General features: G+C 34.6%; 1 protein-coding gene across 2 annotated transcripts in view; it reads left to right on the top strand.

Annotated features, from left to right (window-relative positions):
- RB1 (RB transcriptional corepressor 1) overlaps positions 1 to 26,402 on the top strand; it is a 171,815-nt gene that overhangs the window by 18,870 nt on the left and 126,543 nt on the right. For both annotated transcript variants that reach the window (XM_019447575.2, XM_019447574.2), the window contains exon 3: positions 23,360 to 23,475. In XM_019447575.2, coding sequence (XP_019303120.1) covers positions 23,360 to 23,475 — 116 coding nt within the window. The remainder of the gene's footprint in view (positions 1 to 23,359; positions 23,476 to 26,402) is intronic.

A 26,402-nucleotide genomic window follows, 5' to 3' on the forward strand; every position in this document is an offset into this window, starting at 1 on the left:
TTGAGTTATATTATGTATCTGTTTCCATTTTCTTTTCTTTTTTGTTTATTTTGGGCAGAACCATGAATCTGGCCCTAGTTACTTCATCAAAAGTTGGAGCAGAGGGGCACCCACGTGGCTCCGGTGGTTGAGCGTCTGACTTTGGCTCAGGTCATGATCTCTTGGTTCATGGGTTCGAGCCCTCCATCAGGCCTGCTGCTGTCAGTGCAGAGCCCACTTTGGATCTTATGTACCTCTGGTCCTCTGCCTCTCCCTTGCTCACATTCTCTCTCTCAAAAATAAATAAAACATTAAAAAAAAGTTGAAGCAGAAATCCTCAGTAAAATATTTTTCACGTTTTTAAAAATTTTTCTTAGTGGTTACTCTGTGGCTTGCAATACACATCTTAACTTACCAGATTTTACCGATTTAATTCCATTAAGATACAAAAAGTTTACTATTACACTGTTCTAATCTCTCCTTCCTTTTTTATGGTATTTTTACACATACTATGTCTGTATATCTTAGAAACACAAGAATGTAAGAGAAATAAGCAGAGGATAAATAAATTTATAGAGGTTTTTCAAAAATTCATATATTAGCTTTTTTTTAATTCAACATTTTTGGTTCTCTATTATTCCTTGTTCTGTTCCACCTCTTTCTCCACCTCCCCCCTTTTGTAAAATTTAATCTCCTCTTCCTTTTAAAAAAAAAAATTTTAAGTGTTTACTTACCTTTGAGAGAGAGAGAGACAGAGAGAGACAGAGTACGGGTAGGGGATGAACAGGGAGAGAGAGGGAGACACAGAATCCCAAGCAGGCTCCAGGCTCTGAGCTGTCATCACAGAGCTCCACGCGGGGCTCAAACTCGTGAACTGCAAGGTCATGACCTGAGCTGAAGTCGGACACTTAACTGACTGAGCCACCCAGGCGCCCCTCTTCTCTTCCATCTTAACTGTGAATCCAAGTTATTATCTGGTATCATTTCCTTATTCCAATGTAATTTCATTCCCACCATCTTTTTTTATGTTGTTATCAAACATACTACATATCTTTATGTTATAGGCCTGACAGTAAAATTTTAGATTTTTTAAAAAAACAATTGCTTTTTAAAATCAGTTGGAAGGAAAGAGAAATATGCAATGATACTATATTTTGTCATTACCTATTTACCTTTACACACATTATTCGTGTAGATTTTAATTACAGTCTATTGTCATTTCCTCTTAGCCTGAAGAAATTCTTTAGTACGTCTTGTAAGGCAGGTTTGGTTTTAGTTCTTTCATTTTTTGTTAATCTGGGAATACCTTTATTTTGCTTTGATTTTTGAAAGATAGATTTGCTGGATATAGGATTATTAGTTCATGGTTTTATTCTTTCAGCTCTCTGAATAGATCATTAATTCCTTCCTCAACTTCATTGTTTCTGATGAGAAGTCAGCTGTTAATCTTACTGTGATTTCATTTGTATTGATAAATCCTTTATTCTCTTGATGTTTTTAAGATTTTCTCTATTTTTGTTCTTAAACTTTTTTAGTGTGATGTGTCTGAGTGTAGATATCTTTGCATTTTTCCCATTTGGAGTTTGTTGATCTTCTTGGATGTATAGATTAGTATTCTCTCAAATATTAAGGAGACTTGAGTTAATTCCTAGATTTGTTTTTAAAATACATACTGCCAGGGGTGCCTGGCTGGCTCAGTCAGTTGAGCATCCAACTCTTGATTTCAGCTCAGGTCATGGTCCCAGAGTTGTGGGATCAAGCCCCACATTGGGCTCTGTCCTGAGTGTGAAGCCTTCTTGGGATTCATTCTCTCTCAATAACTCAACTCTCAATCTCTCTCTCTCCCCCCCAACCCCCCTCTCCCACTGTGCTCATTCTCTCTCAAATAAAAAAAAAATACTTACTGCTAATGTACATAGACATACATATTACTGCAGACAAAGATGTAGATCAAAAACCTTATATTAGATTATTTTCCAGTCCTTCAAAATTTATTGAGACTTGTTTTATGGCTCATCTTTGTGTTCTGTCCTGGTTAACATATGTTCACTTGGTAAAATTCATTAGTGAAGTTATCTTTGGAGTTTTTGGGCAAATTTTAAACTTTTTACTCAATTTCTGTAATAGATATAGTATTATTTAGGTTATCTGTTTCTTCCTGAGTATATATTAATAATTTGTGTCTTAATGGAATTTGTGCATATCATCTAAGTTGTTAAATTTTCAGGAAGGACTTTTTTCCCTCCTTTTCAAAATCTGCTTCTTAGTAGATGTTGTTTTTTTTTTAGAGCATTGTTAGGTTCACAGTAAAATTGAGGAAAAAGCACACGAATTTCCCACATACCCCCTGTTCCCAATATTCACAGCCTTCCCCACTATCAATATCCTGCACTAGAGTGGTATATTTATTATAGTTGAGCCTTCATTGACAAATCATAATCACCCAAAGTCCATAATTTACCTTAGGCTTCACTCTTGGTATATTATTTTCTACATTGGGACAAATTTGTGTAATAGCATGTACTGATCATTGAAATATCATACAGAGTATTTTCACTGCCCTGAAAATTCTCTGTGCTCTGCTTATTCATCCTTCTCCTCCCCCACCACAGCAACCACTGATCTTTTTACTGTCGACATAGTTTTGTCTTTTTTAGAATGTCATATAGTTGGAATCACATAGTTTCTAGCCTTTTCAGATTGGCTTCTTTTCCCTTAGTTATGTGTATTTGAGGTGCTCTATGTCTTGAATGTTTTGATAGCTCATTTTTTTTTAGCCCTGAATAATATTCCATTATTTAGATGTACCATTTTTTGTTTATCAAGTCATCTACTGAAGGACATCTTTGTTGGTTCCCAGTTTTGGCAGTTATGAATAAAGCCACTCTAAAAACCCATGTATAAGTTTTTATGGGGATAGAAGTTTTCAGCTCTTTGGGTAAATACCAAGGACAGTGATTTCTGGATCCTATGGTAAGAGTTTGTTTATAAGAAAGTGCCAAATTGTTTTCCAAAGTGACTGCATCATTTTGAATTTCCACTGGTAATGGAAGTTCTTTTTGCTCTACATTCTCAGCAGCATTTGGTGTTGTCAGCGTTTTGGAATTTGGCCATGGTAATAGGTGCAGTATCTCACTGTTGTAATTTGCAATTCTCTAATGGCATATGATGTAGAGTATTTTTTCATATGCTTACTTGCTATCAGTACACTTTTTTTGAGAGCTACCTATTCAGACCATGTGCCCATTTTTTAATCAGTTCATTTTCTTGTGGAATTTTAAGAGTTTGTGTATTTTGGATAACAGTTCTTTATCAAATACATCTTTTGCAAATATTTTCTCCTTCTGTGGCTTGACTTCTTGTTTTCTTGACAGTGTCTTTCATGCAGCAGAAATGATTAATGAAGTCTAGGTTATCAATTCTTCCTCTTGTGAATCTTGCCTTTGGTGTTGTATCTAAAAAGTCATTGCCATCATGCTTTCTGATTTCAAACTATATTACAAAGCTGTAGTAATCAAAACAGTATGGAGTTGGCATAAAAACAGACTCCTAGATAAATGCTGGGGAATATCCCAGAAATAAATCCATGCATATATGGCCAATTAATTTATTACAAAAGGAGCCAAGAATATAAAATGGGCATAAGACAGTCTCTTCAAAAGATGGTACGGAGAAAACTGGACAGCCAAATGTGAATGAAACTGGACCACTATTTTGTACCATACATAAACATCAACTCCAAAGACTTGATTAAGTCTTAATCCAAAGATTAAGAGTTGAACATAAGACCTAAAAGCCTAAAACTAGAAGAAAATGTAAATTGTAAGCTCCTTGACATTGATTTTGGTAATGATTTTTTGGGATTGATAGCAAAAGCAAAGGCACCAAAAGTAAAAACAAGCAAGTGGGAATATATTGAACTAAAAAGCTTCTGCTCACCAAAGGAAACTGTCAACAAAATGAAAAGGCAACCTACTGAATAGGAGAATGTATTTGCAAATCATATATCTGATACAGGGTTAATTTCTAAGATACATAAAAAAACTCAATGGCAAAGAAGCCAATAATCCAGTTAAAAGATGGGCAGAGGATTTGAATAGACATTTTCCCAAGGGAGACATGCATATGGCCAACAGGTACATGAAAAGATGCTTAGCATCACTCATCATCAGGGAAATGCAAATCAAAACCACAATGAGATATCCCTTCACATCAGTTAGAATGACTGTTATCAAAAAAGACAAGAAATAATAAGTGTTGGTGAAGATTTAGAGAAAACGGACTCTGGTGCATTGTTGGTGAGCATATAAACTGATGCAGCAATATGCAAAACAATATGAAGGTTTTTTTAAAAATTGAAAATAGAACTACCATATGATCCATCATTCTACTTCTGGGTGTATATATACATACATATATATATATATATATATATATATGTATATATATGTATGTATATGTGTGTGTATATATATGCATACACACATATATACATACATACATATATAAATATAGTGGAATATTCTGCCATAATAAAGAAAGAAATCTTAACATTGCAACAACATGGAGAGATCTTGAGGGCCTTATGTTAAGTGAAATAAGTCAATCAGAGAAGGACAAATGCCATGTGACCTCACTTATATGTAGGATCTAAAAAAAACTGAACTTACAGAGACCAGATTGGTGGTTACCACAGGTAGGTAACCTTTAGCGGATGGGCAGTATGGATGAAGGTGATCCAAAAGTATAATCTTCCAGTTAAAAACAACCAAGTCATAAGATGACTTATTAAATAACTAATTAAATAAGTAATGTAAAACATGGTGACTATAGTTAATTCTGTATTTTATATTTAAAAGTTGCTGAGAGAGTATACCTTAGAAGTTCACAAGAAAAAACATTGTAATTATGTGTGGTGAGGGATGTTACATAGACTTATTGTGATCCTTTCACAACATACACAAATATTGAATCATAATGTACACCAGAAACTAATATGTTATACTCCAATCATATCTAAATTAAAGAAAAGTCTTTGCTGAACCTAAGGTCAACCAGATTTTCCTTATTTTACCTTTTAGGAATTTTATAGTTTTCCATTTTACGTTTAGGTCTGTGATCCATTTTGAGTTAATTTTTGTGAAGGGTATAAGGTCTGTGTGTCTAGATTCATTGTTTTGCAGGTGTATATCCAGTTGTTCTAATACTGTTTGTGGAAAATACATTTTTCCTTCATTATTGTCAAAGATTATTTGACTATATTAGTGTGGGTCTATTTATGGACTGTGTTCCATTGATCTGTTTGTCGGTTTTTTCACCAGTATCACAGTGTCTTGATTATTGTAGCTTTATAAATCTTGAGATTGGATAGTGTTAGTCCTCTGACTTTGTTATTCTTTTTCAATATTATATTGGCCGTTTGAGCTCTTTTGCCTCTTCATATCAACTTTAGAATCACTGTGTCAATATTCACAAAATAACTTGCTGGGATTTTGATTGAGGTTGTGTTAGATCTATGGGTCAATTTGGGAAAAACTGATGTCTTGTTTTCCTATTTATAAGTGTGGAATATCTTTATTTTAGTTCCTTGATTTCATTCACCAGTTTTGTAGTTTTTCTTGTATACATCTGGTACATATTTTATATTTTGTTAGGTTTATACCTAAATATTTCATTTTTGGAGTGCTAATATGAATGGTATTTTGTTTTTTATTCCACATCCTACTTGTTCACTGTTGGTGTATAGGAAAGTTATTTAGTTATGTATACTAATCTTGCATTTTGTAACCCTGATATAATCACTTATTAGGTCTAGGAATTTTTGTCAGTTCTTCCAGATTTTCTAAATAGTCATATCATTTGCAAACAGTTTTTTTTTTCTTCCCAATATGTATACCTTTTATTCATTTTCTGGTCTTAGTGCATTTTAAAGGACTTACAGTATGATATTGAAAAGGAGCAGTGAGAGCCAACACCCATGCTTTGTTCCTTATCTTTAATGGGGAAGCTTGTAGTTTCTCACCATTAAGTATGAGGTTAGTTGTAGGTTGTTTATAGATGTTCTTTATCAAATTGGGGAAGTTCTTTATTCATTTTTGTTGAGAAGTTTTATCAGGTGTTGGATTTTGTTAAATGCTGTTTTTATATCTCTTGATATGATCATGTCATTTTTTTCTTCATCTTGTTGATGTGATGTATTACATTAATTGGTTTTTGAATGTTGCATACCTGGAATAAATCCCAATTTTTCAGGTATATAACTGTTATTATACATTGTTGATTCAATTTTCTAGTAATCTGTGGAGGATTTTTGTTTCTATATGCATGATAAATACTGGTCTGTATTTTTTTTTTTTCCTTGTAATGTATTTGTCTGGGTTTAGTATTGTGGTAATGCTACTTCATGCAATGACTTAGAAAGTATTTCCTTTGCTTCTGTCTTCTGGAAGAGATTATAGAGAATTGGTAAAATTTTTTCCTTAAATGTTTGTTAGAATTCACCAGTGAATTCTGTGTCTAGCGCTTTCTGTTTTGAATGGTTATTATTGATTCAATTTCTTTAATATATTAGAGGTATATTCAGAGTGTATATTTTTTTGTGTGAGTTTTGGCAGATTGTGTCTTTGAAGGAATTGGTTTATTTCATCTAGGTTTTTGGATTTGGGGGAATAGAATTGTTTATAATACTCTATTATCCTTTTAATTTCCATAGGATCTGTAGTTATTTTTTTTTTCATTTCTTAAAGAAGTAATTTGTCTTCTCTTTTTTCAGTTAATATAAATATAGGCTTCTCAGTTATATTACTCTTTTCAGAGAATCAGCTTTTGGTTTCATTGTGGTTTGTTTTTTCTTTCTGTTGATTATCTGTTTTCAGTAGTTCTTTTGTGTTTAGGCGGATTTTTGTTGTGAAATATCAAAATTACTTTTATTTCCTCTTGTATATATTCTTCAGCTATTTTCTTTGTAGCTCTGATTGTGATTCATTTAACATCCTAAAGTTATAACACTGTAATTTGAATTTATTTCAGACTAACTTCAGTGACGCAAAAACTGTACCCCTTCAACAGCTCTATATCCAACTCTTTTAGTTGTTGATGTCACAAAATTACATCTTCATACACTGTGAGTTCAAAACATAACTAATAGTTTAATTCATTAGTCTTATGTAGAAAACAAAAAGTGGAGTTATACACCATTCTTACAATAATAGTAACTTTTCTAGTTGTCTATGTGTTTACTTTTATTGAAATTTTTATTTTTATGGTTTTGAGTTACTCTTTCTTTTCATTTCAGTCTTCAAGACTCCCATTAGCATTGTTCACAGGGCATGTTTAGTGGTAATGAACTCCCTCAACTTCTGTTTATCCCAGAATGTCTTACTTTCTCTTTGATTTTTTGAAGGATAGTTTTGCTGGATATAGCAGTCTTGGCTGACAGTTTTTTCCTTTGAGCATTTTTAATATATCAGCGTACTACCTCTGGCCTTCAGAATTTCTAATGAGAAATCTGTTGATAATCACTGAAGCTTCTTTGTACATGATGAGTTGCTTCTTTCTTGCTGCTTTATAAATTCTGCCTTTGACTTGAACTTTTGACATCTTGATTATAGTATGTCCTCGTAGGAGTGTCTTTTAGTTCATCATACTTGGAGTTTGTTGAGTTTCTTAGATGTTTATATTCATCTTTTAACACATTTTGGAAGTTTTTGGCCATTATTTCTTTAAATATTCTCTCTGCCCTTTTCTCTCTCTTTTCCTTGGGGAACTCCCTTAAATCATATGATGGTGTCCTGTAGGTCCCTTAGTCTTTGTTTCCTTTTCTTCAATTTGTTTTCTGTTTCCCAGACTCTATACTTTCCATTATCCTATCTTCACGTTTGTTGTTTTTTTTTTTCTTCTATCTTTGAATCTCTCTAGGTGAATTTTTCATTTTAGTTATATACTTTCCAGCTCCAGAATTTTTTTTTTGTTTCTTTTTAGATTTTCTTTCTCTTGATATTTCCATTTTGTTTGTCATTTTCTTGACTTTGTTCATGTCTTCCTTTTGTTCTTTGAGCATCTTTAGGATCATTGTTTTAAGTTCTTCTTCTAGTATATCTGCCATCAGTTCTTTTTCAACAACAGTTTCTGTTGGTCTTTTTTTTTCCCTTTGAGTGAGTCATACTTTCCTGTTTCTCTATATGCTTTGTGATTCTTTTTTGTGGAAAACTGGACATTTGAATCCAGTAATGTGGTAAGTCTGAAAATCAGATTCTCCCTTTTTTCCTAGGGCTTGCTGTTTTTTGGGTTTTATTTTTCATTTTGTTTTCTTTTTTGGTTGTTGTAGTGCATGTTTCTGCCAAAAATCAGTGTGGGGTATAAGATTAAGGTCTTCTCAGGTCTTTTCTGAGGCCGTGACTTCTCTGACCATGCACTGTCTTTTTTATTTTCTTTGTATATGTGATTGCTTTACAGTTATCTAGTTATGGATGTCTCACTCCCAAAAGTGGAAAAAGAAAAAGGCACAGATCCTTTAAGTCCCCTGGAAGTCACTTCAACCAAAGGAGGAGGCATAACAGTAGCCCCACTTCTTTGCATTTCTGTGATGAGTAGCAGCAGTCAGTGATTAGAACATATATCTCTGAAATTTGAAAGAGTCCTTTTTGCTCACTCTGACTCCTGTGGACTGTGTGTAAGCTATTCCAGGAACATGTGCACAGCTGCCTGCAGGGTAGCTGAGGGTTGGCAAGAGTAGCTGCTACTGTTTTAAGAGCTGAAATCAAGAGAAATTAGCCCTAATTTGTGGTCTGTGCCTTTCCCTGGAAATCGAAAGCCTTTAATAGACTCCAGAGTTACAAAATAGCTACATCAAAGACATTCCTTCAGTATAATTGTTATCTAGGTAGGGAGATAGATTTCTGCTTCTTACTCTGCCATCTTCTCAGAATCCTCTCTCCATATGGATTTTACAATGAATTTGTCAATTTCTATTAGAAAGACAGTTGGTATTTCAATAGGGATTATGGCAGATCAGTAGATCAATTTGGGAAGTATTGCCATCTTAACAATATTAAGTCTTCAGATTTGTGAGCATGAAATGTCTCTCCATTTATCTAGATGTTGTTGACTTTCAGTGATATTTTTGGGTTTTAGAGTACAAGTCTTACCTTAAAAATTATTCCTAAGTATTTTATTCTTGTCCATGATATTATACATAGAATTGTTTTCTTAATTTCGTTTTCAGTTTATTCATTGCTGGTGTATAGAAATACAGTTGATTTTTGTGTGTTTATTTTGTCCCCTGCAAACTTGCTAAATTTATTAGTTCAAATAGTGTCTTAGTAAATTCCTTAGGATTTTATTTATACAGGATCACATTGTCTGCAGATACAGATAGTTTGACTTCTTTCTTTTCTTGATACGTTTTTATTTGTTTTTCTTCCCTAATTGCCCTGACTAGAACATCCAGTACATTGGTGAATAGGATAGCAAGAGGGGCATTGTTGTCTTTCCTGATCTTTTTGATGCCTTTCATCAGGTTGAGGAAGTTCCCTTTTCTTCCTCTTGCATTTAGTGTTTTATCAGATGATTTTGGATTTGCCAAATGATTTTTCGTGTCTATTGATATTATATGATATGTGATTTTTTTCTTTTATTGGTATTACATTAATTGATTTTCAGATCGTAAGCCAGCATTGCATTTCTAGGATAAGTCTTACTTGGTCATTGTGTATAATCTTTTGTATATGTTTGTGAATTTGGTTTGCTAGTATTTTCTTGAGGATTTTTGGTTTATACTCATAGATTTTCTCTCTGTAGTCTTTCCTTGTAATATCTTTGTTTGATTTTAGTATCAGGGTAATACTGGTTTCTCACAGAATAAGTTGGGGAATCTTCCCTCTTAAGAGATTTTTATGGGAATTTGATGAGTTGATATTAATTCCTTTTAAAATGTTTGGAATTCATCAGTGAAGCTATCTGGGCCTGGAATTTTCCCTATGGGAAGTTCTAAAATTACTATTCTATCTTTTACTGTAGGTCTATTCAGATTGTTTATTTTTGAGTCAGTTTTGGTAGTTTGTCCTTTTCAAGGAATTTGTCCATTTCATCTATGTTATCTAATTTGTTGGCATGTGGTTATTTATAGCATTCATGTTAATATTCTTTTTATTTCTATAAGGTTGGTCTTAATGTCCTTATTTCATTCCTAATTTTAGCTAATTTAAGCCTTTTGTCTTGGTGAGTCTAACTAAAAGTTTCTCTGTTTTGGTGATCTCTTTAAAAAACCATTTTTGGTTTGATTTTTTCCCCCCCACTTTTCTGTTCTCTTTCCTAAACTGTTTCTTTCCTATTTTTTCCACCATTTAATGTTTTATACTTAATATGTATAGCAGATAACATTATTAAAGTTCATTATGAACTTTCATCATGAAATACTCAGATATGTCTAATATATAATTACATATAGTCAAATTATTATAATAATGTATAATTGGACTGCCTCCTTTTAAAATTCCTTTTCCTTCATTAAAGTTTTCAGTGTTAGGCAGTATTATTTACTGCAGTGTATTTTCTTCTGGGCCTATGCAAGGAGTTTTATCCTCATCTGTGAATAAAGATCAGCTTGGCTTCTTCTGAGAACTAATTTATTTAATTTTGTGGTCACCATGAATCTTGTAACTGATTATTTACTATTTTGGATATCAACTTCCAAGGCATTATAGCATGCAGTTTTTCAGATACTAACATCTCTCCTGTTATTTTTTATCATCATTATATTTTGCTTTCAAAATTTCAAAGAAAAAAATCATATACTCAAAACTTCACATGTACTTGTTTTTAAGAGATCAGGTTTTATAGTAATAGAGTAAAAAGTGAATATATATATATTGACTTCTTTCTATCCGTACCTTTGTAGAAAGAACCATTGATGGATTTTTTATTCACTTTGTACCTCCAATCCTTCCTCCTTTAACCTCACCACACACACACAAGGATTTTTATTTTACCTAATTGAGGTTTTATTATTTATTTACACTTTTTGAAAATTCATTACTTTTTATTATTATTGGAGTAGGCATTAGACTCATCTGGTTCAAGATTCAAGAGAAATAAAAATGTAAACAGTGAAAAGTTACTCTCATTCCTATCCCTCAGCCACCTACATTTTCCCTCCAAAAGCGACTAATAAAAGTCTCTAACTTTTGCATTGTTCTGCACCTTGCTTTTTTCATGTAGCCATGTGTCTTGAAGAGTACCTTGCGCTTTGGGGTTAGCTTGATATTTTTAGTAAATGTATTTTCTATTGTATGGACATATAATTTATTTATGTGTTCCCCTCTTGGTAAACATATAGTTTATTTTTGAATATTTGATACTATAAATGTTGTATGCAATGAATATCCTTCTATCCACATTTAATGCACAAGTAACATGATTTCTGTAGTGTAGATTGCTAGAGGTGGAATCACTGGGTCAAAATTTAATAGATATTTTAATAGATGATGTCTTTGTTCATAGAATGACAGTCTTTGCCCAGATTTCACTCTTCCAGTGAGACCTACCACCCTGTTTAATAGTGTTTAATCTCACTTTTTTTTCTCAAATTCTCTATTCACTTTACTCTGTTCTTTTTATAATATAGTGTATAGTATACTTATTTAAACTGATTTTTGTTTATTGTTTTTCCCCTCCCTTTAAAATTTCAGCTCCAGGACACAAGAATGTTTATTTTGTTACTGATGTATTCTGAGCAGTTAAAATGTACTTGGTGCTTAGTAGGCTTTTAATAAATAACTATTGAATTAATTTAATGAATAAGAGAATAATGTCCAATAAATCCATATATTTTGGATTTTTTTTCTTGATCTTATTTATAGTTTTTTAAATTTTTTTAAAAAATTCTTTCTAGTACCTTTTGGGATACAGATTATTGAAAACCAGCCATAATGTATTTTCTTTTAATTTTTTAATTATTTTATTTTATTTTATTTTTTTTTATACTTGAGAGAGAGAGAGAGAGAGAGCGAGCGAGCAGCAGAGGGGTAGAGAGATGGAGACCTAATCTGAAGCAGGCTCCGGGCTCTGAGCTGTCAGCACAGAGCCCGACATGGGCTCGAACTCATGAGCAGTGAGATCATGATTTGAGCCAAATTTGGATGCCCAACTGACTGAGCCACCCAGGCGCCCCAATGTATTTCCTTTTTAAAAAATCTTCCCCCTCATTCTGCACAAACATAGAGCCAAATCTGAATTTTTATCCCCCCTGTTAGAAGTAGATATCAGAAGAATACATCAAACTCTTCCATAGGATTAAAATGACTGTAGAGATTGTCATGGGCTTCCAAGTATGCTAGATTAACAGCAGATGTTGCTTTGAAATAAATAAATGATCTGCCAGTGAATTAATATTTTTCCTTATTTACATGCATGGTAAGGGCACCTGGGTGGCTCATTCGGTTAAGTGGCCAACTTTGGCTCAGGTCATGATCTCACGGTAGGTGAGTTCAAGCCCCACATTGGGCTCTGTGCTGACGGTGCAGAGCCTGCTTGGGATTCTGTCTCTCCCCTCTCTTTATGCCCCCACACTGCTTGCTCTCTCTCTCTCTCTCTCAAAATAAATAAATAAACTTTAAAAAATTGTATGCATTGTAATGTTAGAAGCCTGATATACATGATTATTGATGTTATTGGTAGTTATTCCTCTCTGTTTTATATTCAGCTATAAACAGATAATCAAGTTTGTATAAGACCTAGATATTTAGGAGTTTTTAAGTGAATTATTTTATCAAACATTCATAATCCTGTTTGTGTCTTAATTTATCTCTTTTATATGTACCTTGATTTTCTCATGGTACAAACTATTTTTTAAGGTAAGTTGAATCAGAATCATATTGCACTCAAAACTACTAAATATTTATTATTAATTTCCCCTCACCTTACCTCTGTTTCAGAAGGTCTCCAAACTTTGTTTATTAAGTCTATTTCTCCTAGTTTTATTCAAGACCTAAAAGCTGGCAGTCATTGTTTTTTTATCAACATAAAGGTAAATTGTGTTACCATGCTGCATTGAATTCTAACAGAAGCGATAAATGCCCATTCTAACAAGTGCCCTCCTCACAAGGACATTGTGTAACTAGATGGCTGTTTAATAATTGAAGCTTTATGGGAAGTGAACATATGGGTTTTCCTAAAGTTTTTTTAAAATATAGGAAAATTTGCCAAAGATTATCATTTTATGACTTGGAACCCTAGAAACTCCCAGACCACAGAATGCTTTGATAATTACTGATCTCTTTCAGTTCCTTTCCTACTTGGGATTTTTATTCTAATGCCAGCTCATTTATTCATTATTGAAGTTTTTCTTTTTTCAAGTAGTATATGCTATATTGGTAGAAGGAGTTGGCATTCAAACTTTGGAAGATACCTTTTATCCATATAATTGAATCTGAGTTGTAGGAATTGATCTGTCTCTTCAGTGTTTTTCTACCTTGTTTCTAAGAGTAGTAGATAACAGTTTGATAGATCTTTTACAGAAAAGCCAATTAATGAATGGTTGTTTGAGCTTGGTGGCAGCTTTTTGTTCTATATGATTATATCTTCTGGGGTAGATCATCTTTGGGCCTTTGACTCAATAAACTAAGCAGAGAGCTGGACCAGAAACTAAGTTCCAGGTCAGTTGTGTGTCACCTATTTAGAAAATGAGGCCTGTAATATCATTTCTTTGTGTAAGTTACTTTTTTTAAATGTTTAATTTATTTTATTTTTTGAGAGAGCAAGCTGGGGAGGAGCAGAGAGAGAGAGGGAGAGAGAAATCCCAAGCAGGCTCCATGCTGTCAGTTCAGAGCCCGACGCGGGGCTCGAACTGACAGTGAGATCATGACCTGATCTGAAACCAAGAGTCAGATGCTTAACCAACAGAGCCACTCTTGTGTCCCTGTGAGTTACTCTTGTTCATACTCACTAGTTGTTATCAGTGTGAATGAGAGTTGAAGAAACTATAGTAGAACCAATCATTGTACCTTACATTTTGTACTGGTGATTGAAGTGTTGCTTGTTTTTCTGAGCATACTAAGGGAAAAAAAAGATAAAGACAAAAAAGCTATTCTATCCTATATGGGGTATGGCTATTACTACTGCTTTTTTTTTTTTTTTTTTTAATACACGTTTAATACCAAGTTATTGTGAATACTGTATTAGGCTCTTGGGTGGTACAGTAATTAATTAGGTATAACTCATTTGCCTTCCAAATGCTTATGGACTAGTTGAAATACGGACAAATAAAAACAAGTAAATCACAGTTCTATTAAGTGCTTGGGTAGTGCTATCCACTGAGTTCTGTGGAAGTTCTTAATGGAGGGAACCCCGTCTCTTGGGCAGTGGGCCAGGCAAATCTGAACTTGCTAGGTACTTACTTTTCTTGGAGTAGAGTCAATTCTCTCTCACAAGGGCATTGTGTAACTGGATGGCTGATTCAGCTGTGTGTTGTATCAAAAATGTGATTGAGTGCAAGTAAGGTTAGCTTTTATATTCATCTTCTTGGCTGTGTCACTCTTAATTTCTGCTTCTTCTGAGCACATTGAAGAATTGTCCTTAATGCTGACTGCTGTCAGCCAGTATTACACAAGTGAGGGAGGTGGGATTTTCTGGCCTATTAGTCTGTTATCCCTTTGGTTCCTACATACAGTCTTGGTGAGGAAGAAATCCAAGAGTAGAAGATAAAGACAGCTCTTACCCCCTCTATTCCTCTAATATATTCCTGTAATACATTTAATTTGTAACCTTGTTGCTAGTCACTCATTTCAGTCCTGTGAATTAAGTGTAAGGATGTGTCTGTCCTTTTGACCCAGAGTTAAAAAGCATGTTTTTAATGGCTTTTTTTTGAGTTTTTTAACTATGAAATTTATTGTCAAATTGGTTTCCATACAACACCCAGTGCTTATCCCCAACAGGTGCCCTCCTCAGTGCCCATCACCCACCCCTCCCTCCCACCCCCCATCAACCCTCAGTTTATTCTCAGTTTTTAAGAGTCTCTTATGGTTTGGCTGTCTCCCTCTCTACCTTTTTTTTTTTCCTTCCCCGTGGTCTTCTGTTAAGTTTTTCAGGCTTATTTTCATCTTGGTTGTGGCTAATATTTTAAAAAGTGAAAATTAGAGATAATAGTATTTTTAAGTTTTAAAATTGAATTTAAATTCATGTTAGTTAAGTTGTGACAGCATGAATAGTAATTTTCTAATGCGTCCAAGATGATTTCTTTTACCACTTGGTGGAGCTCTTTTGTAAGTTAGTGCATTTTAAAGCAGCAAGTTGAAGTCATCAATTGGGGGTTATCATTTGGGTGGTTCAAGTGAACTAAATGCTACTAATAGGTAGCCTCTTCAAGTGTTGATTGTAGATTTTAATTTAAACTGTAATGTGTAATTAAAGTTTTAATATCTTAATGGTTTCTCAATATTCCTAATTTTTCTCTTTCCTGCTTTGTATAAATTTAGCACTTTCTTGCTGACTAAATTTTCTTACTGACTAAATAAAAAGCTCATAAGCTTTTTATCTTGATGAGGTCCCAGTAGTTCAATTTTGCTTTTATTTCCCTTGCTTTTGGAGAACTGTCGAGTAAAAAGTTATTGCAGCTGAGGTCAGAGAGGTTGTTGTCTGTTTTCTCCTCTAGGGTTTTGATGGTTTCTTGTCTCACATTCAGGTCCTTCATCCATTTTGAGTTTATTTTTGTGTATAGTGTAAGGAAGTAGTCCAGTTTCATTCTTTTACATGTTGCTGTCCAGTTCTCCCAGTACCAATTGCTAAAGAGACGGTCTTTTTTCCATTGGATATTCTTTCTTTGTCAAAAATTAGTTGGCCATACATTTGTGGTCCAATTCTGGGTTCTCTATTCCTTTGGTCTGTGTGTCTGTGTTTGTACCAATACCGTACTGTCTTGATGAGTACAGCTTTGTAGTAGAGGCTAAAGTCCGGGATTGTTATGCCTCCCGCTTTGTTTCTCTTTTTCAACATTACTTTGGCTGTTTGGGGTCTTTTGTGGCTCCATATAGATTTTAGGATTGTTTGTTCTAGCTCTGAGAAGAATGTTGGTGCAATTTTGATTGGGATTGCGATGAATGAATAGATTGCTTTGGGTAGTATTGACATTTTAACAATATTTGTTCTTCCATGAGCCTGGAATGTTTTTCATTTCTTTGTGTCTTTTTCAATTTCTTTCATAAGTTTTCTATAGTTTTAAGCATGTAGATCTTTTACATCTTTAGTTAGGTTTATTCCTAGGTATTTTATGGTGCTTGGTGCAGTTGTAAATGGGATCAATTTCTTGATTTTTTTTTTTTTTATTCTGTTGCTTCATTATTGGTGCATAGAAATGCAACCGATTTCTGTACATTGATTTTTGTATCCTGCGACTTTGCTAATAGATTCATGTTTCCATTCCACCAGTTTTTTGGTGGAGTCTTTCAGGTTTTCCATGTATAGTATCATGTCATCTGCAAATAGTGAAAGTTTTACTTTTTTGCAAATTTGGATGCCTTTTGTTTCATTTTGTTTTCTGATTGTTGAGGCTAGGACTTCCAATACTGTGTTAAACAACAGTGGTGAGAGTGGACATCCCTGTAGTGTTCCTGATCTCAGGGGGGAAAGCTCTCAATTTTTCTCCATTGAGGATGATATTAGCTGTGGGCTTTTCAAATAGAGCTTTTATGATGTTAAGTTATGTTCCTTCTATCCCAACTTTCTTGAGGGTTTTTATTAAGAAAGGATGCTGTGTTTTTTAAGATGTTTTTTCTCTATCTATTGACAGGATCATATGGCTTTTATCCTTTTTTCTATTAATGTGATGTGTCACATTGGTTGATTTGTGAATATTGAATCAGCCCTGCAGCTCAGGAATGAATCCCACTTGATCATGGAGAATAATTCTTATATTCTCCAATAATATACTGTTGAATTTGATTTGCTGGTATCTTGTTAATAATTTTTGTATCCAGGTTCAGCCTGTAATTCTCCTTTTTAGTGGGGTCTCTGATTTGGGAATCAAGGTAATGCTGGCTTCATAGAATGAGTCTGGAAGCTTTCTGTTTCTATTTTATGGAACAGCTTGAGAAGAATAGGTATTAACTGGGCTTTAAATGTCTGGTAGAATTCCCCTGGGAAGCCATCTGGTCCAGGACTCTTACTTGTTGGGAGATTTTTGATAACTGATTCAATTTCTTTGCTGGTATGGGTCTGTTCAAATTTTCTATTTCTTTCTGTTTGACTTTTGGTAGTGTGTGGGTGTCTAGGAATTTATCCATTTCTTCCAGGTTGTCCAGTTTATTGGCATATAATTTTTCATAGTATTGTCTCCTAACTGTATTTCTGTGATGTTGGTTGTGATTTCTCCTCTTTCATTCGTGGTTTTATCTATTTGGGTTCTCTCAGTTTTTGAGAAGTCTGGCTAGGGGTTTATTAATATTGTTTATTCTTTCAAAATATCAGTTCTTAGATTCATTGATGAGTTCTTTTTTTAGAATTCTGTATTGTTTATTTCTGCTCTAATCTTTATTATTTATCTTCTGCTCATTTGGGGGTTTCTTTGCTGCTATGTTTCTAGTTCTTTTAGGTGTGAGGTTAGGTTTTGTATTCAGCATTTTTCTTGTTTTTGAGATAGGCCTGGATTGCAATGTATTTTCCTCTTAGGACTGTTTTTGCTGCATCCTAAAGGGTTTGGACTGTTGTGTTTTCATTTTCATTTGCTTCCATTTGTTTTTTAATTTCTTCTTTAATTGCCTGGTTGACTTGTTCATTCTTTAGTAGGATGTTCTTTAACCTCCATGCATTTGGAGGCTTTCCAAATTCTTTCTTGTGGTTGATTTCAAGATTCATAGCATTGTGATCTGAAAATATGCATGGCATGATCTCAATTCTTTTATTTATTGAGGGCTGTTTTGTGACTCAGTATGTGATCTATCTTGGAGAATGTTCCGTGTGCACTTGAGAAGAATGTGTATTTTGCTGCTTTTGGATGAGAAGTTCTGAATGTATCTGTCAAGTCCATCTGGTCCAGTGTATCATTCAAGCCCATTGTTTCTTTATTGATTTTCTGCCTATATGATCTGTCCATTGTTATAAGTGGAGTTTTAAAGTCCCTTGCAAATACCGCATTCTTATCAATAAGATTGCTTATGTTTGTGATAGATTTATGTATTTGGGTTCTCTCAAGTTGGGGACATAAACATTTATAATTGTTAGCTCTTCTTGATGGATAGTCCCTGTAATTATGATATAATGCCCTTCTTCATCTCTTGTTACAGCCTTTAGTTTAAAACCTAGTTTGTCTGATATAAGTATGGCTACTCCAGCTTTTCTTTTGACTTCCAGTAGCATGATAGATGGTTCTCCATCCCCTCACTTTCAATCTGAAGGTGTCCTCATGTCTAAAGCGAGTCTCTTGTAGATAGCATATAGATGCATCGTAGTTTTTTACCCATTCTGATACCTGTGTCTTTTGATTGGGGCATTTAGTCCATTTACAGTTAGAGTTATTATTGAAAGATGCAAATTTAATGTCATTGTGCTATCTGTAGGTTTTATGCTTGTAGTGATAGCTCTGGTCCTTTGTAGTCTTTACAGCATTCCACTCACATAGTCCCCCTTAGCATGTCTTGCACAGCTGGTTTAGTGGTCATGAACTCCTTCAGTTTTTGTTTGTCTGGGAAAGCCTTTATCTCTCCTTCTATTCTGAATGACCGCCTTGCCAGATAAATGATTCTTGGCTGCATATTTTTCCTATTTATCACATTGAATATTTCCTGCCCCTCCCATCTTGCATGTCAGGTTTCAGTGGACAGGTCTGCTAGTACCCTAATGTGTCTACCCTTGTAGGTTAAGGCCTGTTTGTCCCTAGCTGCTTTCAGAATTCTCTCTTTATCTTTGTATTTTGCCAGTTTCACTTTGATATGCCATGGTGAAGACCTATTCTTGTTGAATCTGAAGGGAGTTTTCTGTGCCTCCTGGATTTGGATGTCTGCTTCTTTCCTCAGATTAGGGAAGTTCTCAGTTACAATTTGTTCAAGTAAACCTTCTGCCCCTTTCTCTTTGTCTTCTTCTGGAACTCCTATGATATGGATATTAGTACATTTCATTGAAGCACTTAGTTTTCTAATTCTCCCCTCATAGTCTGGTATTTTCTTATCTTTTTCTTGGCTTCATCACTTTCCATAATTTTATCTTCTATTTCACTTATTCTCCCCTCTGCTTCCTCTGTCCTTGCTGTCACTGCATCTACTTTATTGTGCACCTCATATATACCATTTCTTAATTTGTTGTGACTATTTCTTAGTTCCTTGATCTCTGCAGCAATAGATTCTCTGCTGTCTTACTGCCTTTTTCAAGCCCAGCTATTAATCTTATGACTATCATTCCAAATTCTTTATCAGATATATTGTTTATATCTGTTTTGAGAAATTCTCTGTCATTTCTTCCTGAAATTTCTTTTGAGGGAATTCTTCCATTTCATCATTTTAGCTAGTTTTCTGCCCTTTAAGTGTTTTAATAGCTTGTTAAGGGTCCTTCACCTACGAGCACTACTATATTAAAAAGGGGTCATACACTGTCCAGGGCCTGGTCATTCAGGATGTGTTTTTGGAGTGTGTTGTGTGCTCTCTGTTATTGTGACTCTGGTTGCTCTATCTCCCTACTTGTAATGGTGGTACTACTTCCACTAGGTATACTTTGATTTGTTCATTGAAATAACCGTGGAAAAAATTTTAAAAGGCATGGTGGTAGAAGAAGCCTTATCCCATACAAAGAAATGACAGGGGTGTGGTATAAAGAAAAGAAAAAAAAAATGACCAGGCAGAGAATCAGAGAAACTATATGGCTTACTACAGAGAGAGAAAGGGGAAAATAAGGAAAAGAGAGATACAGAAGAGATATGAAAAGACTAGATTAAAAACGTCTGCTTAAACCAATAACCAGAATAGAAAAGGGAAGAAATAAGAGGAAGAAAAGAAAGAAAAAATTGACCATGAATCCAATCAGAAAATGCAAAACTGCTGGACCAATATCTCATGGTTCCTTGAAACCAGTGGCTGTGCTGGTCTGGAGGAGGGGCTGTCTGGTTCGGTCAGTGTCAGTCTTGCTTAGGTAGATAGCAGTTACCAGGTACAAAGGGGGAGGGGCGTGGCTTGGTGTAGGTGGGTCCTGCCTCCACTCTGGGCCTGCTGTTTTGTTCCCTGAAGCCCGACCTTGTTGGTGATGGGGATAAAAATGGCAACAACCCAGTCTCTACTCCCTGGATGGGCTATCCCATACCACTCTCTTCAGGCTGTCCTCACAGTGCTGCCTGGGCATGAGCAGGTGGTTTGTCTTGCTCCACAGTCTTCTGTGCCTTCCAGGCACTTGGCTGGGATTCAAACCCCAATGTCCTAAAGGATCCCACTCTGCCCGCCCCCATTCCAGGGTAGTGCCACTCTACCCTGCCAACAAACAAAGGGCCTCTGGCTGGCAGGTCTTTTGTCCTTGGAGTGGCTATATACTTCTTCCCACAACACGCAAGGGAGGGGACTGCTGTCTTTGTGCCTCTGAGCTTGCTACTGAGCCTGGAGTGGCTCCCCTTCTCCACCAGGTGCATGTACAAGGCAGCAGGCCCCCGTCTGGAGAAAGTCCTGTAACCCAGGATTGTCACTTCTAAGGCTGTTTGCAAGTTAGACATTGGTTCTTTCTGTCTTTTTCCATTCCCTGGACTATGGTCCAGAGAGGTTTTTCTCTTGTCCAAACATAATCCTACACTTCCACAGCCTCTCTGTCTCTTCCTTTTGTCTCTCCACAGAAGGAGATCCTTCTCTTCTGTGCCTATGCCTCCTGTTGTATCTCTCCCAGTTCATAATCACCCACTTATAGCTTGCCAAGTTGTATCTGTTGGCCCCTGGAGATGTTTCTGTCACTCTGTAGCCTAGATTCCTGGAATTCCAAATCTTCTGGCCTCAATACTCCTGTGTTTGAGGGGCGGGGGACCTTCACGTCCCCCTGCTTCTCTGCCATGTTGACTCTGTCTCCTAAGTTTTTTTTTTTTTAATTTTTTAAATGTTTACTTATTATTTTGAGAGAGAGAGAGTGAGCACAAGTGGGGGAAAGGGCAGAGAGAGAGGGAGGGAGACACAGAATCTGAAGCAGGCTCCAGGCTCTGAGCTGACAACAGAGAGCCTGACACGGGGCTTAAATCCACGGACTGTGAGATGCTGACCTGAGCCAAAGTTGGATGCTTAACTGACTGAGCCACCCAGGCGCCCCAATAAATCTTGATAAATGCACTCAACCATGTAATTACCACCATCAATTAAAGTATAGAAATTTTTGGTCCAGAAAGTTTTCTCCTTTCCTTTGTTGTCTAACACCTCCACTCCTGTCCCAAGGCAGCCACTGATGTACTTTTTGCCATTAAAAATTAATTTTGCCTTTTCTAGAGTTTTGTAGGAAAGGAAGAACAGTATATAGGATTTACCCTTTTTTCTCTGGCTTCTTTTTTTCATGTGATAATTTTGAGGTTTATGTTGTGTTTATTAGTACTTTTCCTTTTTTATTAAAAACATTTTTTTATGTTTTATTTATTTTTGAGAGAGAGATTGAGAGACAGAGCATGCATGGAGGAGGGACAGAGAGAGAGGGAAACACAGAAACTGAAACATGCTCCAGGCTCTGAGCTGTCAGCACAGAGCCCAACGCAGGGCTCAAACCTACGAACTGTGAAATCTTGATCTGAGCCAAAGTCGGATGCTTAACTGACTGAGCCACCCGGGCGCCCCAGTAATTTTCCTTTTTATTGTTGAATAACATTCCATTGTATGGTTGTACCACAGTTTATCTGTTCACCAGTTTTTGGATATTGGGACATTTTCTAGTTTTTGGTTTTTATAATTGAAGCTGTTATTAACATTTATGTACAAAGTTTCCATTTCTCTTGGGTATAAATACCTGGGAGTGGTATTGCTAAGTGTTATGGAAAGTATATACTTAACTTTATAAGAGCTTGCCAAACTTGTTTTTCAAAATGGTTGTACCATTTTACATGATCACCAGCAGTATTTGAGTATTCCTTGCTCTACATCCTTACCAACCATTTGTCGTCTCAACCATATCGTCAGTCTTTTTAATTTAACCATTCTAGTGGGTGTATAGTTGTAAGTTTTAAGATATTTGTATAGAAATGCAACAGATTGCTGCATATTGTGGAATTTAAGAAACAAAACAAACAGCAAAGAAAAGACACATGAAGAAATAGACTCTTAACTCTAGAGAACAAACTGATCGTTACCAGAAGGGAGGTGAGGGGATGGGTTAAAAAGGTGATGGGGATTAGGGAGTGTACTTGTCTTGATGAGCATTGGGTGATATATGGAATTGTTGAATCCCTGTATTGTACACCTGAAACTAATATACCACTGTATGTTAACTATACTGTAATTAAAACAAAACTTAAATAAAAATATTTGTTTTCCATGTAGCTAAAATTAAGGAAAAGTTTAGAGTTAGATAATATGTTTTTATTATTAAAATTTGATAATCCAGAACAATTCTTTTCCTAAAGTTTATATGTAACTGAGATTTCAAAACAATGTAAAATTTCATCATAAACTTTTCAGCTCTGTTGTAACCTTCGATTGAGAGTAAGCAAATTGTTCCAGTTGTGTAATAGAATATCAGCTAATTTGGTATTTCTTTTGTTTGCAATCTAATGTAATCAAGTTTTACCTACAAAACTTACATATTTAGAAAGAGATACAGATATTTTTAAGGGAAAAAGTATTCTAATGATAATCATAGCCATCACTCATCAGGTACTAATTATATGCCAGGCATTATTCTAAGGGCTTTAGATGTATACTCTCACTTAATTCTTACCAAGTGAGATATGTATTATTACTTCCATTTTACAAAGGAGGCAATTATGGCACTGAGAGATATGAATTTCATGAGGTTACAAAATACTTGAGTCAGTAGATTGGTAAAAAAAAATTAAGTGTATCAGAGCAAAATGAAGATATTCAAGAAAGTAGGCTTCTTTTTTTTTAAAAAAAAAACAATTGTTATGAACTCAAATCCTTTAAGTTGGCTCTGATGACATTGGATTATTGAAAAATGAAAATATTTGCTTCAGAGAAATGACCCCTCAATTTTTCACAGTAAGTTATAATTTAACTTTTTGATCTTTCTAGTATTTTTTGCTTTATAATATAAAATTAAAGATTTTTTATTAGTGTGGAATTAAATACTCTCAACTATATGCCATCATAAGAATTTAAAAGCAAGTTAAATTAAGAAAAAAAATCATCATATAATTTTAGTATAGTATCCAGTGTGTGAATAATTAATGAAATATTTGAATTTTTTTTTTTTTTTTTTTTTTTTTTTTTGTACCCAGGAAGGTTATAGTCAAAGGAAAAAGGAACTATGGGGAATCTGTATCTTTATTGCAGCAGTTGACCTAGATGAGATGCCATTCACCTTTACTGAGCTACAGAAAAACATAGAAACCAGGTAAAATTTCTTACATCAATATAGGCCTCTGCCATTAAAGAAAAGTATTTCTGAACTTTCCTCTTAACAGACTTTAGAGAACTAGTGAGAAATGTTGAAATTAAATAAAACTTTTAAAGGACTTAGGTCAACTAGTGAACTTTCTCTCATGAAGCCTTAATGAATGTATATTTATGTTGCACTTTCTCAAGAATATCGCGGTTTGTGTCCTGGGAAAATTTTCATCCTGTTCTAACTCTCTAGAACTTTCCTAGTTGTAGCTCTTGATGAAGTGGACAAAAAGAACAAGGGTTTGTAATGTAGACTTATTAGATTAAAACTTATAAAAGTACTGTAAGTCTATCTTAAAGGAATTTAACTAAGACTTATTAACGTTTAAGATTGCTTAATGTAATATATGCGTAATTATATGCTTTTTGAGACTGGAAATTTAGCTGAGTGTCCATAGTTGCTCTAGGAATTAATGTTTGTTGTTGAGTTTATAAGCCTTATAAGAAGCATTTACTAATTTGTTTCTAGTAACTTCTGAACTGTATCCTGAGCAGATAAAGTTTGTGGGACTTCCAGTCATTTCATTTGCAGTGTATTTACAAAATGTAACAGTAAATAATGTTACCAGAAAGGTAGTAGTATATGTTTTTTCTTGGATAAAACCATCTAGAATTAAACATAATTGGTGTTTTATTTAAATGAGATAAATTGCTGTGTTGTTCAGTAACTCTTTTTCTTACTGCCTCTAAATAAAATGTGGAAACAAAGACCTTGTATATTTTTTATTATTTTTTATGAATATAATTTGTCAAATTGGCTTACATATAACACCCAGTGCTCATCCCAACAAGTACCCTCCTCAATGCCCATCACCCATTTTCCCCTTGCCCTCACCCTCAGTTTGTTTTCTGTATTTGAGTCTCTTGTGGTTTGCCTCCCTCCCTCTCTGTTTTTTTTCCCCTTCCCTTCCCCCATGGACTTCTGTTAGGTTTTCACTCATGTGATCTTGAGAAACTTATCATATCTGTCCTTCTCTGAATGACTTATTTCACTCAGCATAATACTGTATGTTCATATTTAACCTGGTGAATTAGAATTGGTTTACTGCTCAGATTTCAGTTTAACTTGATTAATAAAATCACTAAATCAAAATATTTTTATATAACTGAGAAATAATCTAAATATATAAGTAAATTTCTACATTAATTTGTATATTTACATGGTAGATGTTTCATCTACCTAGACGATTCATCTGTCCTAGAGGATTGAAAAGAATATGGATGCTTTGGTTGAGACAGAGCAGGTTTTAATCTGGTCTCTGTTGTTTTACAAGCTGTATGACTTGGAGCAGATTGCTTAGCTTTATTAAGTCTCAGTTTCCTCATCTGTAAAGTGAAAATTATTAGCTACTTTATATGAGAATTAAATAGCTTACAGCAAATAGAGAAGTAAGCAGTTTATAGAATCAGCATTCATGACTCAACTTGACCATAGGTACTGTTGAGATCTTGAGTTCTTTCCTTCTACAGACCACCCCTCCATGCCCTTCCCCTACAAAAAAAAGAAAGAAAACTGGAACAACTGTTAGGCACTCTGATACTGTGCTAGGTTCTAATGATATGGAGGTGAGAAATAGTCTGTGACCTCAAGAAACTCAGTCCACTGGGAAAGATAAAATTAAACAGATGGCTACAATTCAGTGTTATATAGCTATTTATAGACTACTAAATAAATATGAAAGAGAAAAGCGAATACATCTTTTATTTCTAACATGAAAGAATTTTCCTGGCAAATGTTTTCCTATACTTTTTTCCTGAGTATTCATAAGCAGCACTGTTTTATAATTGGGCATGTCATAACTAATCTCCCTAAAATAAATGTAGTAATGACTTGTTATAACTTTTTCTTAGGGCATCTCTCTGTTCTAATAACTACCCAGTAATGTTATCTAGACCACTGCTTCTTAAATGTGCTTTGGTAAAGGACTTTTTTCCTCAGTATATCATGGACTGACATTTAAAAATATATAATGTCAATTGATTACCGAAAAAAAATGAAAAACTTATAGTAATATTTTTTATTTTTATATTTTATATTTTTATTTTTATTATATTTAGCAGGCATAAAATTAAATTGTGAAAGTTTTTATATGCTTACCCTCAATTTCTGTACTTATTGTGGACGGATAACAAACCAGTACCAATTCATGGAGCACTGCTCTAGAGTATGTAGTTACTTACAGATCCGTGTGTGTTAATTATGGCTTTTTATACCTGCTTTTCCTCCCTCTAGCCTTTCCTCTTCTCTTTCCTTCACAGAAGAGCTACAGAAGGAATACTCAATTAAGTTACCCCCAGTAACAATTCAGTTTCCACGGTCCTCCATAGATATTGCCATATATCTCATAAAAACTGGAATTTTCATGGAGAATGGTTCATGAATAAATGCTGTTCTGAGGTTGATTTCTTTTTCTCCGGAGGTACCTACACATTTACTCCATTCCCTTTTCTGAGCAGCATCATGATCATTTACTCCACATTATTTCTGCTTCTTTGTTTGCTGTTCCACATAGCTTGTTGTGGCTGCCCCAGTCCCTTCTATATCCTGAGGATTTTAATAACCTTCTTTTGGGTTTTTTGCCCTCTGTTGATTAGCTGAAGCTTTTATTTTTACAGTTCTCAAGATAAGTGTCTGAGGGGTCCAGTCCATTTTTGGAATGAAACCTATAATTCATTAGTTGCCAGACAGCCTATGGGTGGGTCTGGTGACTACCCTTTAGTTCATTTAGCTGCTTTGGTATAATTCCTTAGACAATCTTGATTAGAAATGAGTGTGTGAGGTGCAGTTGATGATTGCTGTCTTTAGTGCCCTGTTTCTCATTGGTGAAAAACGTGTTAATATTTCACATAGATTAATTTTTTATAGAAAACAATAAA

The sequence above is a fragment of the Panthera pardus genome, unplaced genomic scaffold (assembly GCF_024362965.1).
Source record: "Panthera pardus isolate Hobbes unplaced genomic scaffold, ASM2436296v1 HiC_scaffold_1, whole genome shotgun sequence".
NCBI classification, from domain to species: domain Eukaryota; kingdom Metazoa; phylum Chordata; class Mammalia; order Carnivora; family Felidae; genus Panthera; species Panthera pardus.